General features: G+C 41.9%; 1 protein-coding gene across 6 annotated transcripts in view; it reads right to left on the bottom strand.

Moving 5' to 3' along the window:
• LOC137285311 (transmembrane channel-like protein 7) overlaps window positions 1-16,601 on the bottom strand; it is a 30,477-nt gene extending 13,876 nt beyond the window's left edge. For 3 of the 6 annotated variants that reach the window (XM_067817654.1, XM_067817652.1, XM_067817656.1), the window contains exons 1-12: window positions 16,456-16,543; window positions 12,940-13,136; window positions 10,909-11,097; window positions 9,437-9,638; window positions 8,975-9,047; window positions 6,418-6,723; window positions 5,865-6,013; window positions 5,546-5,696; window positions 4,444-4,599; window positions 3,529-3,671; window positions 2,840-2,912; window positions 116-213 (exon numbers count right to left, since the gene is read on the bottom strand). In XM_067817654.1, coding sequence (XP_067673755.1) covers window positions 116-213; window positions 2,840-2,912; window positions 3,529-3,671; window positions 4,444-4,599; window positions 5,546-5,696; window positions 5,865-6,013; window positions 6,418-6,723; window positions 8,975-9,047; window positions 9,437-9,638; window positions 10,909-11,097; window positions 12,940-13,057 — 1,658 coding nt within the window. In that variant the 5' untranslated portion in view covers window positions 13,058-13,136; window positions 16,456-16,543. Of the gene's footprint in view, window positions 1-115; window positions 214-2,839; window positions 2,913-3,528; window positions 3,672-4,443; window positions 4,600-5,545; window positions 5,697-5,864; window positions 6,014-6,417; window positions 6,724-8,974; window positions 9,048-9,436; window positions 9,639-10,908; window positions 11,098-12,939; window positions 13,137-16,455 lie in introns of all 6 variants that reach the window. The other 3 variants (XM_067817655.1, XM_067817653.1, XM_067817657.1) reach the window with 2 other exon arrangements.
• Between the last annotated feature and the right edge of the window lie 1,238 nt (window positions 16,602-17,839).

Raw genomic sequence — 17,839 nt, 5'->3', positions numbered from 1 at the left:
CCAACCGGAAAACCATGTGCAGCCTGGATAACTGACTGACAGGAAATGCAAGTTGTCAGGAAGACCTAAGTTAACACTCTGACGCTACCCAATACAACAAAATGTTTGCTCTCACCTTCTGATGAACTCGAAGAAGAAGGTGTACAGGAGGGTAAAGATGAAGTCAACAATGACAAGACGATAAATCTCCTGCCCGACAAATGACTCCCAACACTGGAAAGCAACACAAAATGTCACAGAATTGTTTGTTTCTAATATCATTCCTAATGCTACACTTTCAGCACAACATATATTTTTCAGCAAAACCCCTTGCTTCAAGTATTTTCTTGTTGTTTCAATTACTTTCTTGCTTCAGTAGTATAGAGAATGGGGGTACGGGACCGCAAAGCAAAATCGCCTGCAAATTTGAAGGGAAAACCAGCCCTCAGGTGCAGCCCTCTCTGAGACTCATTACGACTACTTTTCATCTGCAAGTCAGATATATGAGAATCCAAGGGTTAAAGACGATTTCTGTCTTTGAACCCCTGCAGAATAATTCATATCTTTTCCGACGGAGAGAAAACAAATACTGGAGCATCTGAGTATACACAATGGGGTTAAATACTGGCAAAGCAAAATCATCAGCAAATTTGCAGGGACTGCACCTCTTTATGTCTACTTTTCATGTGCAAAGCCAAATCACCTACAAATTTACATTGAAAACCAGATGTGTAGTAACTGAGAGCCATATTTTATCACCCAGCAAAAGTGCACCCCAATTAGAGACATTGTAGGTATATGGCATAACCAAAATGCCAGGAACCAAACTATCACGAGAAGCCTAGGCCAAGATCTGATCAGGCCATTTATCCCTTCGAGAAGCAAAGAGGAAATATCACATATCGCAAACCAGATATATGAGAATTCGGGGTACAAAGACTTCGAAAACCTTCTAAATAATTCATATCTTTTCCTTTCTGACCAAGAGAAACAAATCCTGGAGTGATCGGGCTACACCTTTTACGAGCGATACCAGATTCCTCGGGAATTTATTGAACTCTATTTGCTGCTCTTCGTAGAAGATGGCAAAATATTTGATTTTATGTACCTCTACCCACCACACCAATTTCGACCTGCAGCAGGCAAACTATGAATTATACTCGCAGACTGCCTGGAACCCAAGGACAGACACAATCAATGCACTGACTGTCTTGATGCCATACCAAGACTCCACACCATCTTAGAGGGTGACAACTCGACTTGCAAGTGCGGTGCCATTGACCAATGCCTCAGCAATCAGCAGCAAGAAATGTATTCTATGGAGAAACAAAGACATTGACTACACACCACAGGAACGCCTCCCACTCGAGGTTCCAGATGAAAAAACAATTGATGACTGTTTTGTGAACATAGAGTACCTGTACGACCATAGCTGCTTCCAGTGGAGTATTCGATACGCACTCCTCCTCAACAATTGGTGGGTAATTGTCCATGCAAGGAGAAAGATTCTTGTATCTTCCAACAGCTAGCGGGTTAAGAACCACCACAAGGATATCGGGAAAATATTCGGCACACACCATTACACAACTATGGCGGCCCCAAGGGCATGGAAGTAGCAGCCCCTCCATGTAGCGAACATCAAATAGCTGCCAAAGTTAAAGAAGGAGTCTACACGTGCAAAAAGTTTGCAATAGCTAAATACGAAAGGAAGAATAGACTTTTGCTGCTACTCGATTTGCCGAGTGGAGAAACGTTTCCAGTCTACGGCTACAAGATACGAGAAACAGTTCGAGATGCCGGGAGTATAGAATGCCTACAGTTGGTGGGGGAACCACTTCTGTGCAGACTCGGTGAAATCTGTCACTGCACAATCAACTCTTCCAAAACTACCAAAAGGCACCAGTCCACCACAAGACGTATCATGTGCCAAGTTTGGTGAAGAAATAGTGAACAGTTCTGGTCTGAAAAAACCCATCAAATTCAGTCAAACTCTAACTTGTTGCCATGGAAAAACAACAAATATTTTATTCAGAATTCCAAAACACCACCAGACCTATCCACTGGCTAGGTTTCGTTTAGAAATAGTGAACGGTTTTCAAGTTCTGTTCCAGAAAAGAGCACACCCGCTACATTTGCTCAAAGTCAAGCTTGTTGCCATGGATACATAAAAAATATTTTATTCAGATGTCAAAAAATACCAAAAGGCACCAGAACACCACCATATCTATCTATTTGCCAAATTTGATGATGAAATATTGAAAGTTTTAAAAGTTCTGGTCCAGAGAGACAAATATGCACGGACGGATGGTCAGCGCGCATTTTAATACCTCCTGCAAAACGTGTTGCTGGGGATAATTATTGAGTAAGTGAGTGTGTTTAGATTTACTGCACACAGAGAAATATTCTAGCTATATGATGGTTGTCTGTAAATAATCAAGTCTGAACCAGACAATTCAGTGAACAACAGCATGAGCTTTGACCTGCACAATAGGGAACCAATGACATGTGTCAACAAAGTCAGCGAGTCTGACCACTCGATCCTGTTAGTCACAAATACTAAAAGCAAAACGGGAATAGTCCAAACAACAAGAAAATAGTCAAAAGCAATCAACAAATGTTGCTGCAAAAGAGGGGTTAAGGCCACAAAAGTGGCAGCATTAAGCTCTTGTTGCATTAGGATGAGAATTTGGTATATATTGTTTCTATCTGTTAAATACATCAAGATGTATTTCAAGAAAATATTTCTACTTCTGCTGAACATGACCTATGCAAGATACACAGAGAAAAAGGAAGGACTGTTTCTGTATCCATTACATCAAAAATATCGTCAGGACTGAGTTAATCTGTACAGTAAACTTACATCCTTCTCTTGGGCAGTCTGAAACCAAAAGTATACCAGTACCGCCAAGTTGGTAGCTCGCAACGCCATTGTCCTGTTGACACAAATAAGTTCATATGAATTATAACTTTAGCAGTTGAGGTTGTTATGACACACAAACACCCATACAATATGCTGCTGCCATTCTAATCTAAAACAAAAGTTAATCTAAAATTGTTCCATGTCAATCACACTTAGCTCAATGCATGCAGGTTTACTGTCTAATGCCACATAGTGGCTGGGTGTCACTAATTGAGTCTGCATGACCAAGCAAGTAATTGATATCATGAGCAGCCAACCACCTTGTCGTGGGACGCTGACAACCCAGTCACAAAGTCAGGGCGTCCACATTGCCGTGGTAAGATGACCACCCAGTCACAAAGCCAAGACGTCCACATTGCCGTGGTAAGATGACCACCCAGTCACAAAGCCAGGACATTCACACTGCCGTGGTAAGTTGACCACCCAGTCACAAAGCCAAGACGTCCACATTGCCGTGGTAAGATGACCACCCAGTCACAAAGCCAGGACATTCACATTGCCGTGGTAAGATGACCACCCAGTCACAAAGCCAAGACGTCCACATTGCCATGGTAAGATGACCACCCACCCAGAAAGTCTGTAATTAGCTGCACCATCCCTAATGCCTGTTTCAACCTTTGTTGGCCTACCTGAGCATATGAATGTACAGCTCATTCTTTGGCTTCTCATACTTCTCAAGATATCCCAGCAGTGAGAAGAAGGCAGGTGTAACCATGTTCAATGTCGTGATTACCAAGGGGAGTGCCAGCTCACTCAACACTGGGATCTTGTTCTGAAATATACAGTACACAGGGACACTGGTCCTGAAGGTCCAGACAGTCACAGCAAGGGACTGAACTGGAATTTTCACAATTACTACAGTACAGTCAAGGTGTGACAGTTTACTGATGAAGGAGAAGAGTGCTGGCAGACTCTGATATCCAACACTCTGGAGGAAGCCATAAGCACAGGACTGGTGCTGAGAGTCAGAGGATCTGACTGACTTTCAAGATTGAGTCAGTCATAATCAGCAGTTCCTGCATTGACCATAAGGGACACAACTCTCTACAGCTATTCACAGTAACACATGTTAGTTCCCTTTCCTACAGTCTTCAAGAATGGGTTTACTGAATCAATCCGATTCTTAACACATCTTGGCCCAAACATTATACTTCCTGGGTCAACCTCAGGTCTTCAGGTCTTAAATCAGAGTGACTATGGTACAATTAAAGCTACATACAATTTTCTCATAAAAGATCTTTGTTGCCAAATGTTATGGCTACACATTAAATGTGAGATACAAATTTGTTTAAAAACTTGTGATCAGGATATCAAAAAGAGACATCAACACAAATGTGAAATGCTGAAAGACACACTGTAGAGAAGATGAAATTGACAATTAACCTGCCCTTGTGAGTGAACCCACCATACTTCCTCTACAACACACCCACCCACCCCATCCACCTCAAGGTAGGGTGTTTGGGGTCAGGGAACCCACCATTCTTCCCCTACTACACACCCACCAATCCCATCTCAAGTTTAGGCATTGGGACTAGGCAACCCACCTTGACAGATTCAGTAGAGGAGATCCAGTACACCAGGTACCCTGCCCCGCCGAGAAGTCCAATAATGATGAGGTTTGTGGCCACCCGGATCCAGAATATCTGACATTTCTCCCCTATCGTCTTTACCTGCTCTTTCTTCTTCCCTGACAAATATTCCTGCAGAAAAAGATGAACATGAACAATTAACACGCTGAGTTTGACTCAAAAACAGTTCATTGAAGACATTTATACCCTCAGACGAAAAGAAATTAAACATTTTAAGACTCACACAGGCCATTGTAGACACTCTTATCATCCCACACTCACCATCATTTCATTGTAGACTCTCCTACTTACCAACAACTGGTTGTAGACACTCTCCTACTCACCAACAACTCATTGTAGACCCTCTCTCCTAACCAACAACTCATTGTAGACGCTCTCCTACTCACCAACAACCCATTGTAGACACACTCTTACTCACCAACAACTCATTGTAGACACTCTCCTACTCACCAACAACTGATTGTAGACCCTCTCCCCTAACCAACAACTCATTGTAGACGCTCTCCTACTCACCAACAACTCATTGTAGACGCTCTCCTACTCACCAACAACCCATTGTAGACACACTCTTACTCACCAACAACTCATTGTAGAGGCTCTCCTACTCACCGACAACTCATTGTAGACGCTCTCCCACTAACCAACAACTCATTGTAGACGCTCTCCTACTCACCAACAACCCATTGTAGACGCTCTCCTACTCACCAACAACTCATTGTAGACGCTCTCCCACTAACCAACAACTCATTGTAGACACTATCCTACTCACCAACAACTCATTGTAGAGGCTCTCCTACTCACCGACAACTCATTGTAGACGCTCTCCTACTCACCAACAACTCATTGTAGACGCTCTCCCACTAACCAACAACTCATTGTAGACACTATCCTACTCACCAACAACCCATTGTAGACGCTCTCCCACTCACCAACAACTCATTGTAGACGCTCTCCTACTCACCAACAACTCATTGTAGACGCTCTCCTACTCACCAACAACTCATTGTAGACGCTCTCCCACTAACCAACAACTCATTGTAGACACTATCCTACTCACCAACAACTCATTGTAGACACTTTTATGCTTCAGTCGTGCTGCTTCTTTGGATGTCACACCATAATCCCATCCACAAAATACTTTACTCACAAAGAAGAAGTTGAACTCAGAGCTGCCCTCAATGTAATATTTTCTGTAGGACTTCAATATGCTGCCACAGAAACACAAAAGACACATGAGGTCAAGTTACCATGGTAATATTTGGAAAGGTCTTAGTTTATCAAATTTTTTAAAAATTGATGTACTGTGGTCCGTTGATCCTGACCATCAACTGGAAATTACACAACTGAACTAAGAAACAGCCAAAGAGCTTTCTTACCTCTGAGCCAGTATAAACAAACAAAGTATGTAGTATCCGCCACAGGTGAAGACATAGGCGTAGATCATCTTGTACTCCACACCAGAGAACAACTGTACAGAAAACCCCTTGTAGAAGCCATAGTACATCTCGGTGTCATGAAACCAGCCCTGTCAGAGGAGTCGAAGGAGGAACATTGTAGGTACATTCTCAATTCGAACATATGATTTAAATGGTATCAGGAGTTAGGTCTCCTCGGAGGCCAATCGATTGTCCTAAATTACATGTTATGGTCACTTGTAAATTACTTATAACAGGATCAGTTATAATATGAAACTTTCCATCACTTCATTTCTTCCTGTTAAGAACTTCAACCACTTTGATAAATGAAAAACATCCATAAAACATGATCAATGAATATTTAAAATAAAAACAAAATTGGTTTGAACTGAGCACCACAATCCATAACTTTCATGTAAATGACAACACAAGCGACCCCAGCACTAGTGCATCTAGCATACCGCAGGAAAACAGATGCCCCTAAAATATGTCTAAGATCTGAGTGTCATCTTACCGCTCCTGTGAGAAGCTCCTCCCCAGTGAAGGAAGTGCCATTACGCTCTGGGTACACATTGGCAATTGGTTTCAGCTGAGGTGTGTTTGTGCTCGGCACATACCAGCGCTGCAGCACAACCGGCAGTACCACAAAACCAAATGTCAGAAGAAAGATTGGGATGTTGATGAAGAATAGCCATTTCAAAAAGAGGAAGTAGGATGTAACACCAGTGCCAAAATGTCCCTCAATCTTCTTCAGGTGTGATCGCCATAGCTCCAGTGAGTACATCACCTCTGCAACCTGGTACTTGAAGTGCTGCCAGCCCTGAAGGAACAAAATCAGCGTAAATCTAAAAGAATGTGCCCTCAGGATAAGAGTGAGTGAGTGAGTGAGTTTAGTTTTACGCCGCTTTTAGCAATATTCCAGCAATATCACAGCGGGGGACACCAGAAAATGGGCTTCACACATTATACCCATGTGGGGAATCGAACGCGGGTCTTCGGCGTGACGAGCGAACGCTTTAACCACTAGGCTACCCCACCGCCCCCTCAGAATAAGAAATATGTTATTTGAAATCCAGTAATTGTTAGTTTTCCATGTCATCAAATAATAAACATCACATATGATATTTGGATTATAAGGATTTCATTAAAATTTTCTATTTCATAGCTAGTATTCATTTCATAAAAAATTTCAATTTCATAGCTAGTATTCACTCACAAAGAACATCAATGGCAGTCACAATAGACACACATCATAATACTGTTCTTGGAGAACACTGCCATGATTAGAGGGTCATGTATGCAGTTGTTAAATCTCTAGACAAGCATGAAACAGACATATAACCACCTATCATGGCTGCATGCTGCACATGTAGCACAACACAGTCAGTGTAGATCCATGCAAAACATGTAGCACCATGCAGCACACATAGCACAATCCAGCACACGTAGCATCATGCAACACGTGTACAACCATGCAGCACATGTAGGACCACACAGCACATGTAGCACCATGCAGCACCATACAGCAAATGTAGCACCAAGCAGCACGTGTAGCACCGTGAGTGAGTTAATATTTAACGTCACTTCGGCAATGTCTCAGCCATACCGTGACGAGTGTAGCACCATGCAGCACATGTAGCACCATGCAGCACATGTAGCACCATACAGCACATGTAGTACTATGCAGCACATGTAGCACCAAGCAGCACGTGTAGCACCGTGAGTGAGTTAATATTTAACGTCACTTCGGCAATGTCTCAGCCATACCGTGACGAGTGTAGCACCATGCAGCACATGTAGTACTATGCAGCACATGTAGTACTATGCAGCACATGTAGCATCATACAGCACATGTAGTACTATGCAGCACATGTAGCACCAAGCAGCACGTGTAGCACCGTGAGTGAGTTAATATTTAACGTCACTTCGGCAATGTCTCAGCCATACCGTGACGAGTGTAGCACCATGCAGCACATGTAGCATCATACAGCACATGTAGTACTATGCAGCACATGTAGCATCATACAGCACATGTAGTACTATGCAGCACATGTAGCACCATACAGCACATGTAGTACTATGCAGCACATGTAGCACCAAGCAGCACGTGTAGCACCGTGAGTTAATATTTAACGTCACTTCGGCAATGTCTCAGCCATACCGTGACGAGTGTAGCACCATGCAGCACATGTAGCACCATGCAGCACATGTAGCACCATGCAGCACATGTAGCACCATGCAGCACATGTAGTACTATGCAGCACATGTAGTACTATGCAGCACATGTAGCACCATGCAGCACATGTAGGACCATACAGCAAATGTAGCACCAAGCAGCACGTGTAGCACCGTGAGTGAGTTAATATTTAACGTCACTTCGGCAATGTCTCAGCCATACCGTGACGAGTGTAGCACCATGCAGCACATGTAGCACCATGCAGCACATGTAGCACCATGCAGCACATGTAGTACTATGCAGCACATGTAGCACCAAGCAGCACGTGTAGCACCGTGAGTGAGTTAATATTTAACGTCACTTCGGCAATGTCTCAGCCATACCGTGACGAGTGTAGCACCATGCAGCACATGTAGTACTATGCAGCACATGTAGTACTATGCAGCACATGTAGTACTATGCAGCACACATAGCACAATCCAGCACACGTAGCGTCATGCAACACGTGTACAACCATGCAGCACATGTAGGACCACACAGCACATGTAGCACCATGCAGCACCATACAGCAAATGTAGCACCAAGCAGCACGTGTAGCACCGTGAGTGAGTTAATATTTAACGTCACTTCGGCAGCCATACCGTGACGAGTGTAGCACCATGCAGCACATGTAGCACCATGCAGCACATGTAGGACCATAGAGCATGTGTAGCACCATGTAGCATGTGAAGCACCACACAGCACATGTAGCACTGTGCAGAACATATTGCACCGTACAGCACATGTAGTACTATGCAGCATGTATAGCACCATGCAGCACATGTAGGACCATACAGCACGTGTAGCACCATGTAGCATGTGTAGCACCATGCACCAGTCATATCAAGAACCTTACCATTCCAATTGAATATTTTAGCTGAGTACAACGTCCAGGTCGCTTCTTGGCCTTCCTGGAACTTAGGCGCTTCCTGCAAGTACAGATGCGTAATACAATAGATGCAAACAATCCCAGAGGCAACCCCATGCTAGGCCTGTACCATGGTGCTGACAAGTGGCTGGCTTTGATTGTAACATGACCTATTTGAAGCAGTCATAAAATATAACTGGGCATCTAATAGTGGGAAGTACACCACACAGAAATGATCTAACAACACTCTCCCACCTGCATCAAAATCTTGCCCTGCCTTATTCCAGTCACATTCCACGAATACGACCAAGATGACAAACCAACAGGAAGCAAAAAACTGAGACTGACTCATCACACCTACTTGAACCGTGCTCTTCATGAACAGTTAACAAATCAGCCACTATCCAACCGTTCTACTGCATCTTGTGTGGACAAAGGGTGACACACTACCTTATCTCCCTTTTGCTAGCCAAGGTCGTGGTCATCCCTCGAATCACCTCCCCGAACTCCTCTCCAGGCTCAAACTCCTCGCCATTACTCAGGGTTCGACTGATCTGCTCCAGGGCATTCCCTGCACCAAGCCTCAATGTGCCATGGTATGACTTGTTTCTGCGATGACGTAGTGTGTGCTTGGCATTGGACACTTTGTTCTCTGTTGTTGAATACAAGGAACATCAAGGTTGTACTAGAAGGTGGTGCTAACCAGCAGTCTAAGTAAACTTAGTCTCAGTATTGTTTGTTACACTCCCACGCTGAGTCTACCAAATTCTAGTAAGAGGTCGCATCAGGTCACCTTTGAGACTGGCCATTCAGAACACAGCCTACCTAATTGCGAAAGTGGAAATTTGCACAAACCTTTTGAACTTTTTCCTAAAAATGTTTGCACCCGAATGATTACGAATGCTATTTTCCATATGATTGCCCCTGGGTATTGCACATGGAGCAAGCTACAATACTGTCAACAGTGAGTAAAGAGTCGCTGAAAGTAGTGTTATTAGCTGACGGAAACCCTGTTATCAGAAGGCCCTAGGCAGGTCAAATATCTGTGTTTTATATGGATTTTCATTTGTTGAGGGATCAGTGTGAGTGACTGGAGAATTTTGTAAGATGTGCCCTAAACCCTAAACAGTAGCAGTTGTCTGTTTGGTTAAATCTGTTCGGCTGTCTCACAGTGTAGGAGTGTAGGAAGTAGTACTGAGACTATGTTGACTTGGACTGTACCTACCACATGTGAGAAGGATATGTTGACTTGGACTGTACCTACCACATGTGAGAAGGATATACAATGCCTTAGACTGTACCTACCACATGTGAGAAGGATATGTTGACTTAGACTGTACCTACCACATGTGAGAAGGATATGTTGACTTGGACTGTACCTACCACATGTGACAAGGATATACAATGCTACTTCCAATCCAGTGAATGAGTTTTACACTGAAGTCAGCAGTAGTTAATGTCTGCATCCTTGAACTTACCTTACATCTGCCTCGGGCTAAACAATGTCCAACAATGATACAGCCATACCAGACGTAACCGTATTTACCAAAAACATCCATTAAAATCTTGTCAGTGCCATTACGTAATGAAAAAACAAGACTTGCTGTCATTATGGAAGCGCTGATTAAACATTCAAGCCATCATGTCCTGTTGATCTTTATTTAGGTCACTGTGTAACATAATTAACATGCAACATATAATGACACACCATTAAACCATCAATATTGTTCTGCTTCTCAAGTTTTAGCATTTCAAGAAGATCAGCTAGTGGCAAACTATTAATGAATGGCATCATCTGAAGTTCACCACTCCAACAAATCTATCTCTGTCTCAGCTCTATCCAATATTCACCAGTGATTACAGAAATACATGCATTACAACTCCTCTAGCATCCTTCAAGGACAAATACAGTGGCCATTTACCTAACTGCCTGCTTGGCAAACACTCTAGAAGGTCTACGGTGTCCTGAATGTCATGATGTGCTGCAGGCCCCTGGGCTAGGTCAAAGTACCCCTCGGACCGAGGGCGGCGGAGGCGAGGGTCAGTAGGCTGATTGTCACCAAACTGGTTCCATCGGCTGTCTGTGTGTGGTATCTGACCATCATTGGTGTCTGTGCAACAGACAAACACTGTACACTGACTTCAGTTATGTCTAGGTTCAGTCTGTCTTACCATATGCAGCTGTATATAATATATAATGTATGCTGCATTAACATTCTGCTCCAGCAAGCTTGCTGTAAACTTCTTTATCTTCCCTGTCACTTGTTCCTAGTAACACTGAGAGTTACATCGGAAGGGAAGCAACTATTGTGACATAGGTAAAATGACAATATTTGCTGACCGCACTTGGATGCACAGCCAGCTTACTTGCACATGGCCAATTTACACACAGTCCGCTTACTCAGCTGATTTGCACATACCCAGCTTACACACAGTCAGCTTACACACAGCCAGCTTACACACACAAAGTTTACACACACACACCAAACATGCACACAGTTTATACACACCCCACCCAGCTTACACAAAATATGCTTACTCAGCTAGTTTACACACACCCAGCTTACACACAGCAAGCTTACACAAACCCTGCTTACATACACCCAGCCTGCAGTCAAGTCAAGTTTATTGTATTCAAGGACTCCGGCCCACCCAGCTTACATACAGCCAGCCTAAACACAACCAACATACACACACCCAGCCTACACACAGTCCACTTACACACAGTCCGCCTGCATACACCCAGCTTAAACACAGTCTGCTTACACAGAACCAAGTCCGCTCACATCCAGCTTACACATCCAGTTCACACAGAGCCAGTTTACACAATCAGCTTACACCTAGCCAGTTTACACACACCCAGCTTACACCCAGCCAGTTTACACATACCAAACCTACACACAGCCAGCTTTCACACAGCCAGTTTACACACAGCCAGCTTACACACCCAGCTAACACACAGCCTGCTTACCCACAGCCAGTTTACACCCAGCCAGTTTACACACAGCCAGTTTACACACAGCCAGTTTACACCCAGCCAATTACACCCAGCCAGTTTACACCCAGCCAGTTTACACCTAGCCAGTTTACACACAGCCAGTTTACACCCAGCCAAGTACACCCAGCCAGTTTACACCCAGCCAGTTTACACCCAGCCAGTTTACACACAGCAAGTTTACACCCAGCCAATTACACACAGCCAGTTTACACCCAGCCAGTTTACACACAGCCAGTTTACACACAGCCAATTTACACCCAGCCAGTTGTGTTTACAACAGTAAACAGTTAGAGATGGATTCTGATGACTCATTTTACAAACTGATATGATGAAAACAACATGATCATCCGTTGCTTTCATGTAAGTACATTATCAATAATATCCTGGACAAGCCATCAAAATAGCTCTGCAGCAAATCTGCCGTCACCAGCACAAGTTACCTTCCCATCAGTACCACAGATTGTCCTCTAGGAGGTTCAACAGAGAAACAGGCTCTTCTAAATAAAAGGCTAGATGAACACTGAGAATATGAAACCTCCACACTGACTGACAAGAATCAGACCACATACAGACATGTACTTACTCAGACTTGATTATTTACAGACCATTGCCATATAAATGGAATATTGTTGAGTGCAGAGTAAAACAATAAACATGCTTCTTCAATAACAACACAGATGGGATGATGTTCTTTGACAAGTTCCCTTTTCTCTCACTGAGAAACAGTAACCACCACCAACTGCAGTGTCAGTTTCTGGCAGGTCACTATGGCTACAATTAAGCTATTCAATTACCTTATTTCCTGATGGCATCAGTTGTCTGTTAGTCCAGGTATAAGGCAAAGGGGTACAGTATATCACTTCAAGACTACCCACTCACACGAGATGATGAGAAAATGACATGACACACGCAATCATGGTAACCTAACAGAAAAGTTCACATTAATGAGACTTACAAGTTTCCATCTGAATGTCGTAGGGTCCAGCAAACCCATTCTGTTCATGTGGTCTCCTCTGCCCACCATGAGGGTCCATGCTGTCAATGTAGTACGCAGGCTCACGATCCATTGCCATTAATGTCAAGGGTTCCCGCTCACTTCTACTTCATGTTCTTAAGGCAGGAGATTCTCTGTCCCAATTTCAAACCTTGGACATGGGAACCAAAGAGCATTAGTCTTATCCACAAAAAATACATAAAAACTAAGATGCATTGTCATATGTGTCCTTTCATATGATCCAGGATCCATACAGGTGTTTATAACAATAATAAATACATACTAACCCTACCATGCTAGCTGCTCTTACAATAACAGGCTGAAAGGACTTGCATGATAATGACTCCACTATTTCTTCATAACTACAATATCATTTTCAGTTCATGCACTCGCAGACATTTACTTGATTCACGCTTACAGCAAACACACTCTTATGTAACTGTTCTTATTGTCTCGGTCACTTGCAATCTTTTATGTCACGTGAAGATCCGCGTTGGATTACGGTCTTCAGCAACCCATATTCATCATGAGAGGCAAATTAACAGGCTCCGGTGGACAGGCTAGCTGACTTGGTTGACACAGATGTTTGTGTGTCTTCGTGTCTGAATTGCAAATATCAATGCTCATGCTACTGATCACTGGTTTGCTTGGTAAAGAGTCAGTTGTTTACAGACTGATACTATAAATAGCTGGAGTGTGACTTTAAAGACAAACAAAGTGAACAAAGCATATTTTGCCAGAGATATCTGTACTAAGAAATATGGTAAAAACAAACTAAATGAAGCAGTCCCTTTCAGTTTGTAACAGCCATAGTGAACTTAACCTGCTCAGGGTGCAATATTCTGACCATTGCCCTCCTAGATGTTGCTAATTTAAGAAAATAGAAAGCCATAAAATACAAATATTATACCAGATCCAGCCAAAGGCAGACTTTTGATGGCCAGTGACCAGTGTATTAAGAGACATATCAGGCTCTGTTGTCTCAGACAGGGAAAACAACGCCGGAAAACCACTCCAGGAATACTACCTGGGTCTGTTCCATGCAGTGATAATAATATCATAGAAATGTGATCATATTTGAAGATCAAACTTTGGATGGCTAATAGCTAATACATATACAGTTATGGACCTTTGACATCAAAATCAGATCTATTTGGTGAGCTCAACTGTGATTACATTGTATCACCAAAAGTTGGGGTAGGGGGTTGAGTTCAAAATTATATCGTTGAAGTGGAAAGAGATTGGATGTAAACACATATCCGAAATAGTGGTATTACTGGAGGTAACAAGTTCCTGAAACATAACTTTCAAGCCTTCAAAAGTTAAGTACTGCAAGTATTGACTGATTACGTTCATATATCACTGTGAAATGTTTTGCATCCTATACTGCGGTAGAAAAGGATGAAAAACAGTTCTGAAAAACTGTACTGGCTAGCGTCCAGTTATCGCTGTGTACCAGTTATCGCCACTTCCTCGATAAACCGCATGCGCAGATCTGACCTTGTCAATTCCATTGTTTTTCCAAGAGGAATTTTCAGATAGGCGTTGGATACCCTTAAACCTTGATATGGTTAGTAAACAAATATTCAAACCAATAGATAGAAGTTTGTTTTTCTCTTAAACTGTAATGTCACGTGATCAAGAGGGTAGGGGTGTATCTTTTAAAAAAAAGTCTTAAAAAGTTACACTAACATATAACATGTGTTTCTAGTTACAAAGCTACATTTTCCTACGTGTATCATTTTGTATAAGATTTCACACAAAGATAAATACAACTCCACTTGAAAATGTGAACGGTTTTCAGTCCTTTTCTTCTTCTTACCGACATCCGACGTCTGCTAATCTGCGCAGATTTCAATCCTTCTCAGTTTGTGATGTACTTGCCTAATGTGAACTTTAATAAAAAAATACTTATCAGATTTGCATATTGTTTCGAAAGACTCAAACAAAACCAAATTACAAAACAATCATCCGTGTAATTCATTGAAACTTTGTAATAACACTGACCACAACAAAACACAATGAACAACTTAAAATCTTTTATTTGTTTTAGTTTACTTGAAAATAACATAAAACAAATACAAATCTTATTTTAAAAAATGATAATATCAACTGTATTCCTTTTATTTATTTCACATCTATTGGAATATGTACGTGTTTTGTCTTAAGAACTTCGCCAACAGCCAATACAAGTTAATATAAAGAGAAAATACATCTGTTGGTCCAAGGTCGGAATATCAGTTAAGTTGCACGCTTAGAACTTAAATAATCTGGTGTCATTTACATTTTGGTTTCCGTTCACCAACACATATACATAAATAAAATTTCAGTTCGATCTGATAATTAGAAACAATTCAATTACATGAATAAAACATTCACAAAATCAGCTCATATCAACATTTGTCCACATTCAAAATGAGAGTAGGGTTTGCTCTTTCAAATTTCATTTTTAAAAAAATACCATTTATGAAATGTGCTCAGTATGTCAAGGTCAGAAAGACAATTTATTTACGAATTTTATATAATATTTGGTGAATAACGTGAATTATTCGAAAGTGGCGATAACTGTTCCTGTTAGTTGTTTGGAAAGCACAATATGTACTACAGTGCTTCCTGTTTCTCGCGTAATAGAAAAACACGATCAGCGACTGTAAACAAGCAGGATTCATCGGTGAATGGCTAATCTATCACCATGAAAACTTCTATTTCATTTGTTTGAGGAACTACTGGGGAAATCACGAAAGAACGCTAAAATGTGGTGATAACTGGTCGCTAGCCAGTAGAACTTGGAACCTGAAACATCAAAATGGTTATTCAAATGGCCATATCATCCCATACTACCAGGTAAGTAGCTATGAGCTAACGTTATACAAAGTTATATTGTGTATAGAACTGAAGCATTGTATAACGTCTTATATGACAAGAACATTATGTAAGTGACGTCACTATCAACAATGATGTCACCATGTCAATTCAAATTGAACTTCGAACAAAGTTACAAGTGTCTACGGTGAACATGTTAACTAACTTGTTAATTGCCACTGTTGGTAATGTGACGAACATAAATATTGTCTGAATCTAAATGTTTTCTTGGAAATTGTCAGTGCGACCTAAAATACCAGTGAAGTCAGAAATCGTGACACGTGAAGAGATGAAGAGTGATGGTCGTGACTCGCCAATCTCCGTTTGTTTACTGTTCCAATAAAGAATTAAACTGTTCATAAACATTTACCAGACATACAAGAATTTCAAAATGTTGAAAAGGTTTGTAAATGTTATTAGAAAGAGTTGCCGTGAGCAGACACAAAGTTGCCGCGGTATGTGTGGCGACCGGCTAAAGTCGAAGAGATCGATGACAGTGTTGACAAGTCGTGCTGAAAGTTTCAACAGTTCAAGGGAACCCGAGACCCGAGACAACTTCCGTGTTGTTGATTAAGTCCGTATTGATGTCTTCTGACATACATACGTAGTACTTACCTTAATTACAGACAGAAGACCTGTCTTAGTAAAACACCTGTAATGGTTAATGTGACTTGTGTAGCTATCCCCAACGAGTACTGTCGATATCAGTGTCTGGGATGTTTTGGTATTAAGGACGAGCTGATTGGCTAATGAACACATCCGGGTCAGGTCACGACACGAGCAAATAGAACCGGTTCGCGATCTCATATCGCACTACTAGTATGTTCACGTATTTTCCAAAAGCACGTTGCGTCTCGAAGATTTGGTTATGTGTGAATCTGAAATCACTCGTCAAATTCAGTTAGCTTGAACCCGGTTTATAATTCATTTTCCAATGAATTCAGAAACTGCAGTGAGAAGAACAGTGCGTGTTTCAAGCAGCAATTTTATAATGGACTAAATGCCCTGTGATTTGGCCAGTGAAAAGAAAGAGTGTAAAAAGTGTGAAATAATACCAGAGACCATATAGATATATGGTCTCTGATAATACTGATTTTTTATTTTGGTTGGGTAACATGTAACGCCGAACCACGGTGTTCCATTTCGTAATGGTTAAACATTCTGTTAAAGAAAAGTGTGTCAACCGTGCTTACGTTTCGGGTAGTTCGATGTAATTATGTTGATAACATATTGATAACATTTTCGGATACTTTGAATACTTCAGACGTAATGCGTAAACCTGCGGTATCAGCAACTGCATTAGGAGATTTGTTATCCATAAACATTAATTACTATTTCCAGTAATTTCTACTTATTCAACATTGTTCCCGCTTCTACATTGTGGGGTGGTGGAGGTGGCCTTGTGGTTAAAGCGTTCGCTCCTCACGCCGAAGACATGGGCTCAATTGCCCACCTTTGTACAATGCATGAAGCCCATTTCTGGTATCCCCATCCGTGATATCGCTGGAATGTTACTAGAAGTGACGTAAATGTATACTCACTCACACTCACTGTCGTGTCAGCTGCATTGGTGTATATTGAGGGAAGATTAAACATGATTTAATTAACGTCGTACTTTGAATATTTCGCTAATTTGACGACGTGCGTGTGTATGTGTGGGTGCTTGTACTATCCCAGGCTTAAGATGCTGCTGCTTACTCACTGAGATACCGTGCCGCTGTGAAGCATGAATACCCAAGTCAGACACATGATTGTACGGACTCGGAGCCGACCAGTCTTTGTTGCACCCGTTATACCCATGAATGCAGGAAGAATATCTAATGGTATTCATATGACGCGGCCGGGGATCGCACCTGCGACTTGTACCTCTCAGGGCGGAAGCTCTAAACACTACACGCAGAAGCGGTCTGGTGGATACTGACTTCTGACAGGTGTGATTTGTAAAATTATTCAGTTTTAGAATACAATTGTTAATTACATCACATTCCTTTCTTGTATG

The sequence above is a fragment of the Haliotis asinina genome, chromosome 5 (genome assembly GCF_037392515.1).
Source record: "Haliotis asinina isolate JCU_RB_2024 chromosome 5, JCU_Hal_asi_v2, whole genome shotgun sequence".
Classification (NCBI taxonomy): domain Eukaryota; kingdom Metazoa; phylum Mollusca; class Gastropoda; order Lepetellida; family Haliotidae; genus Haliotis; species Haliotis asinina.
This window is presented reverse-complemented; position numbering and strand designations above follow the sequence as displayed.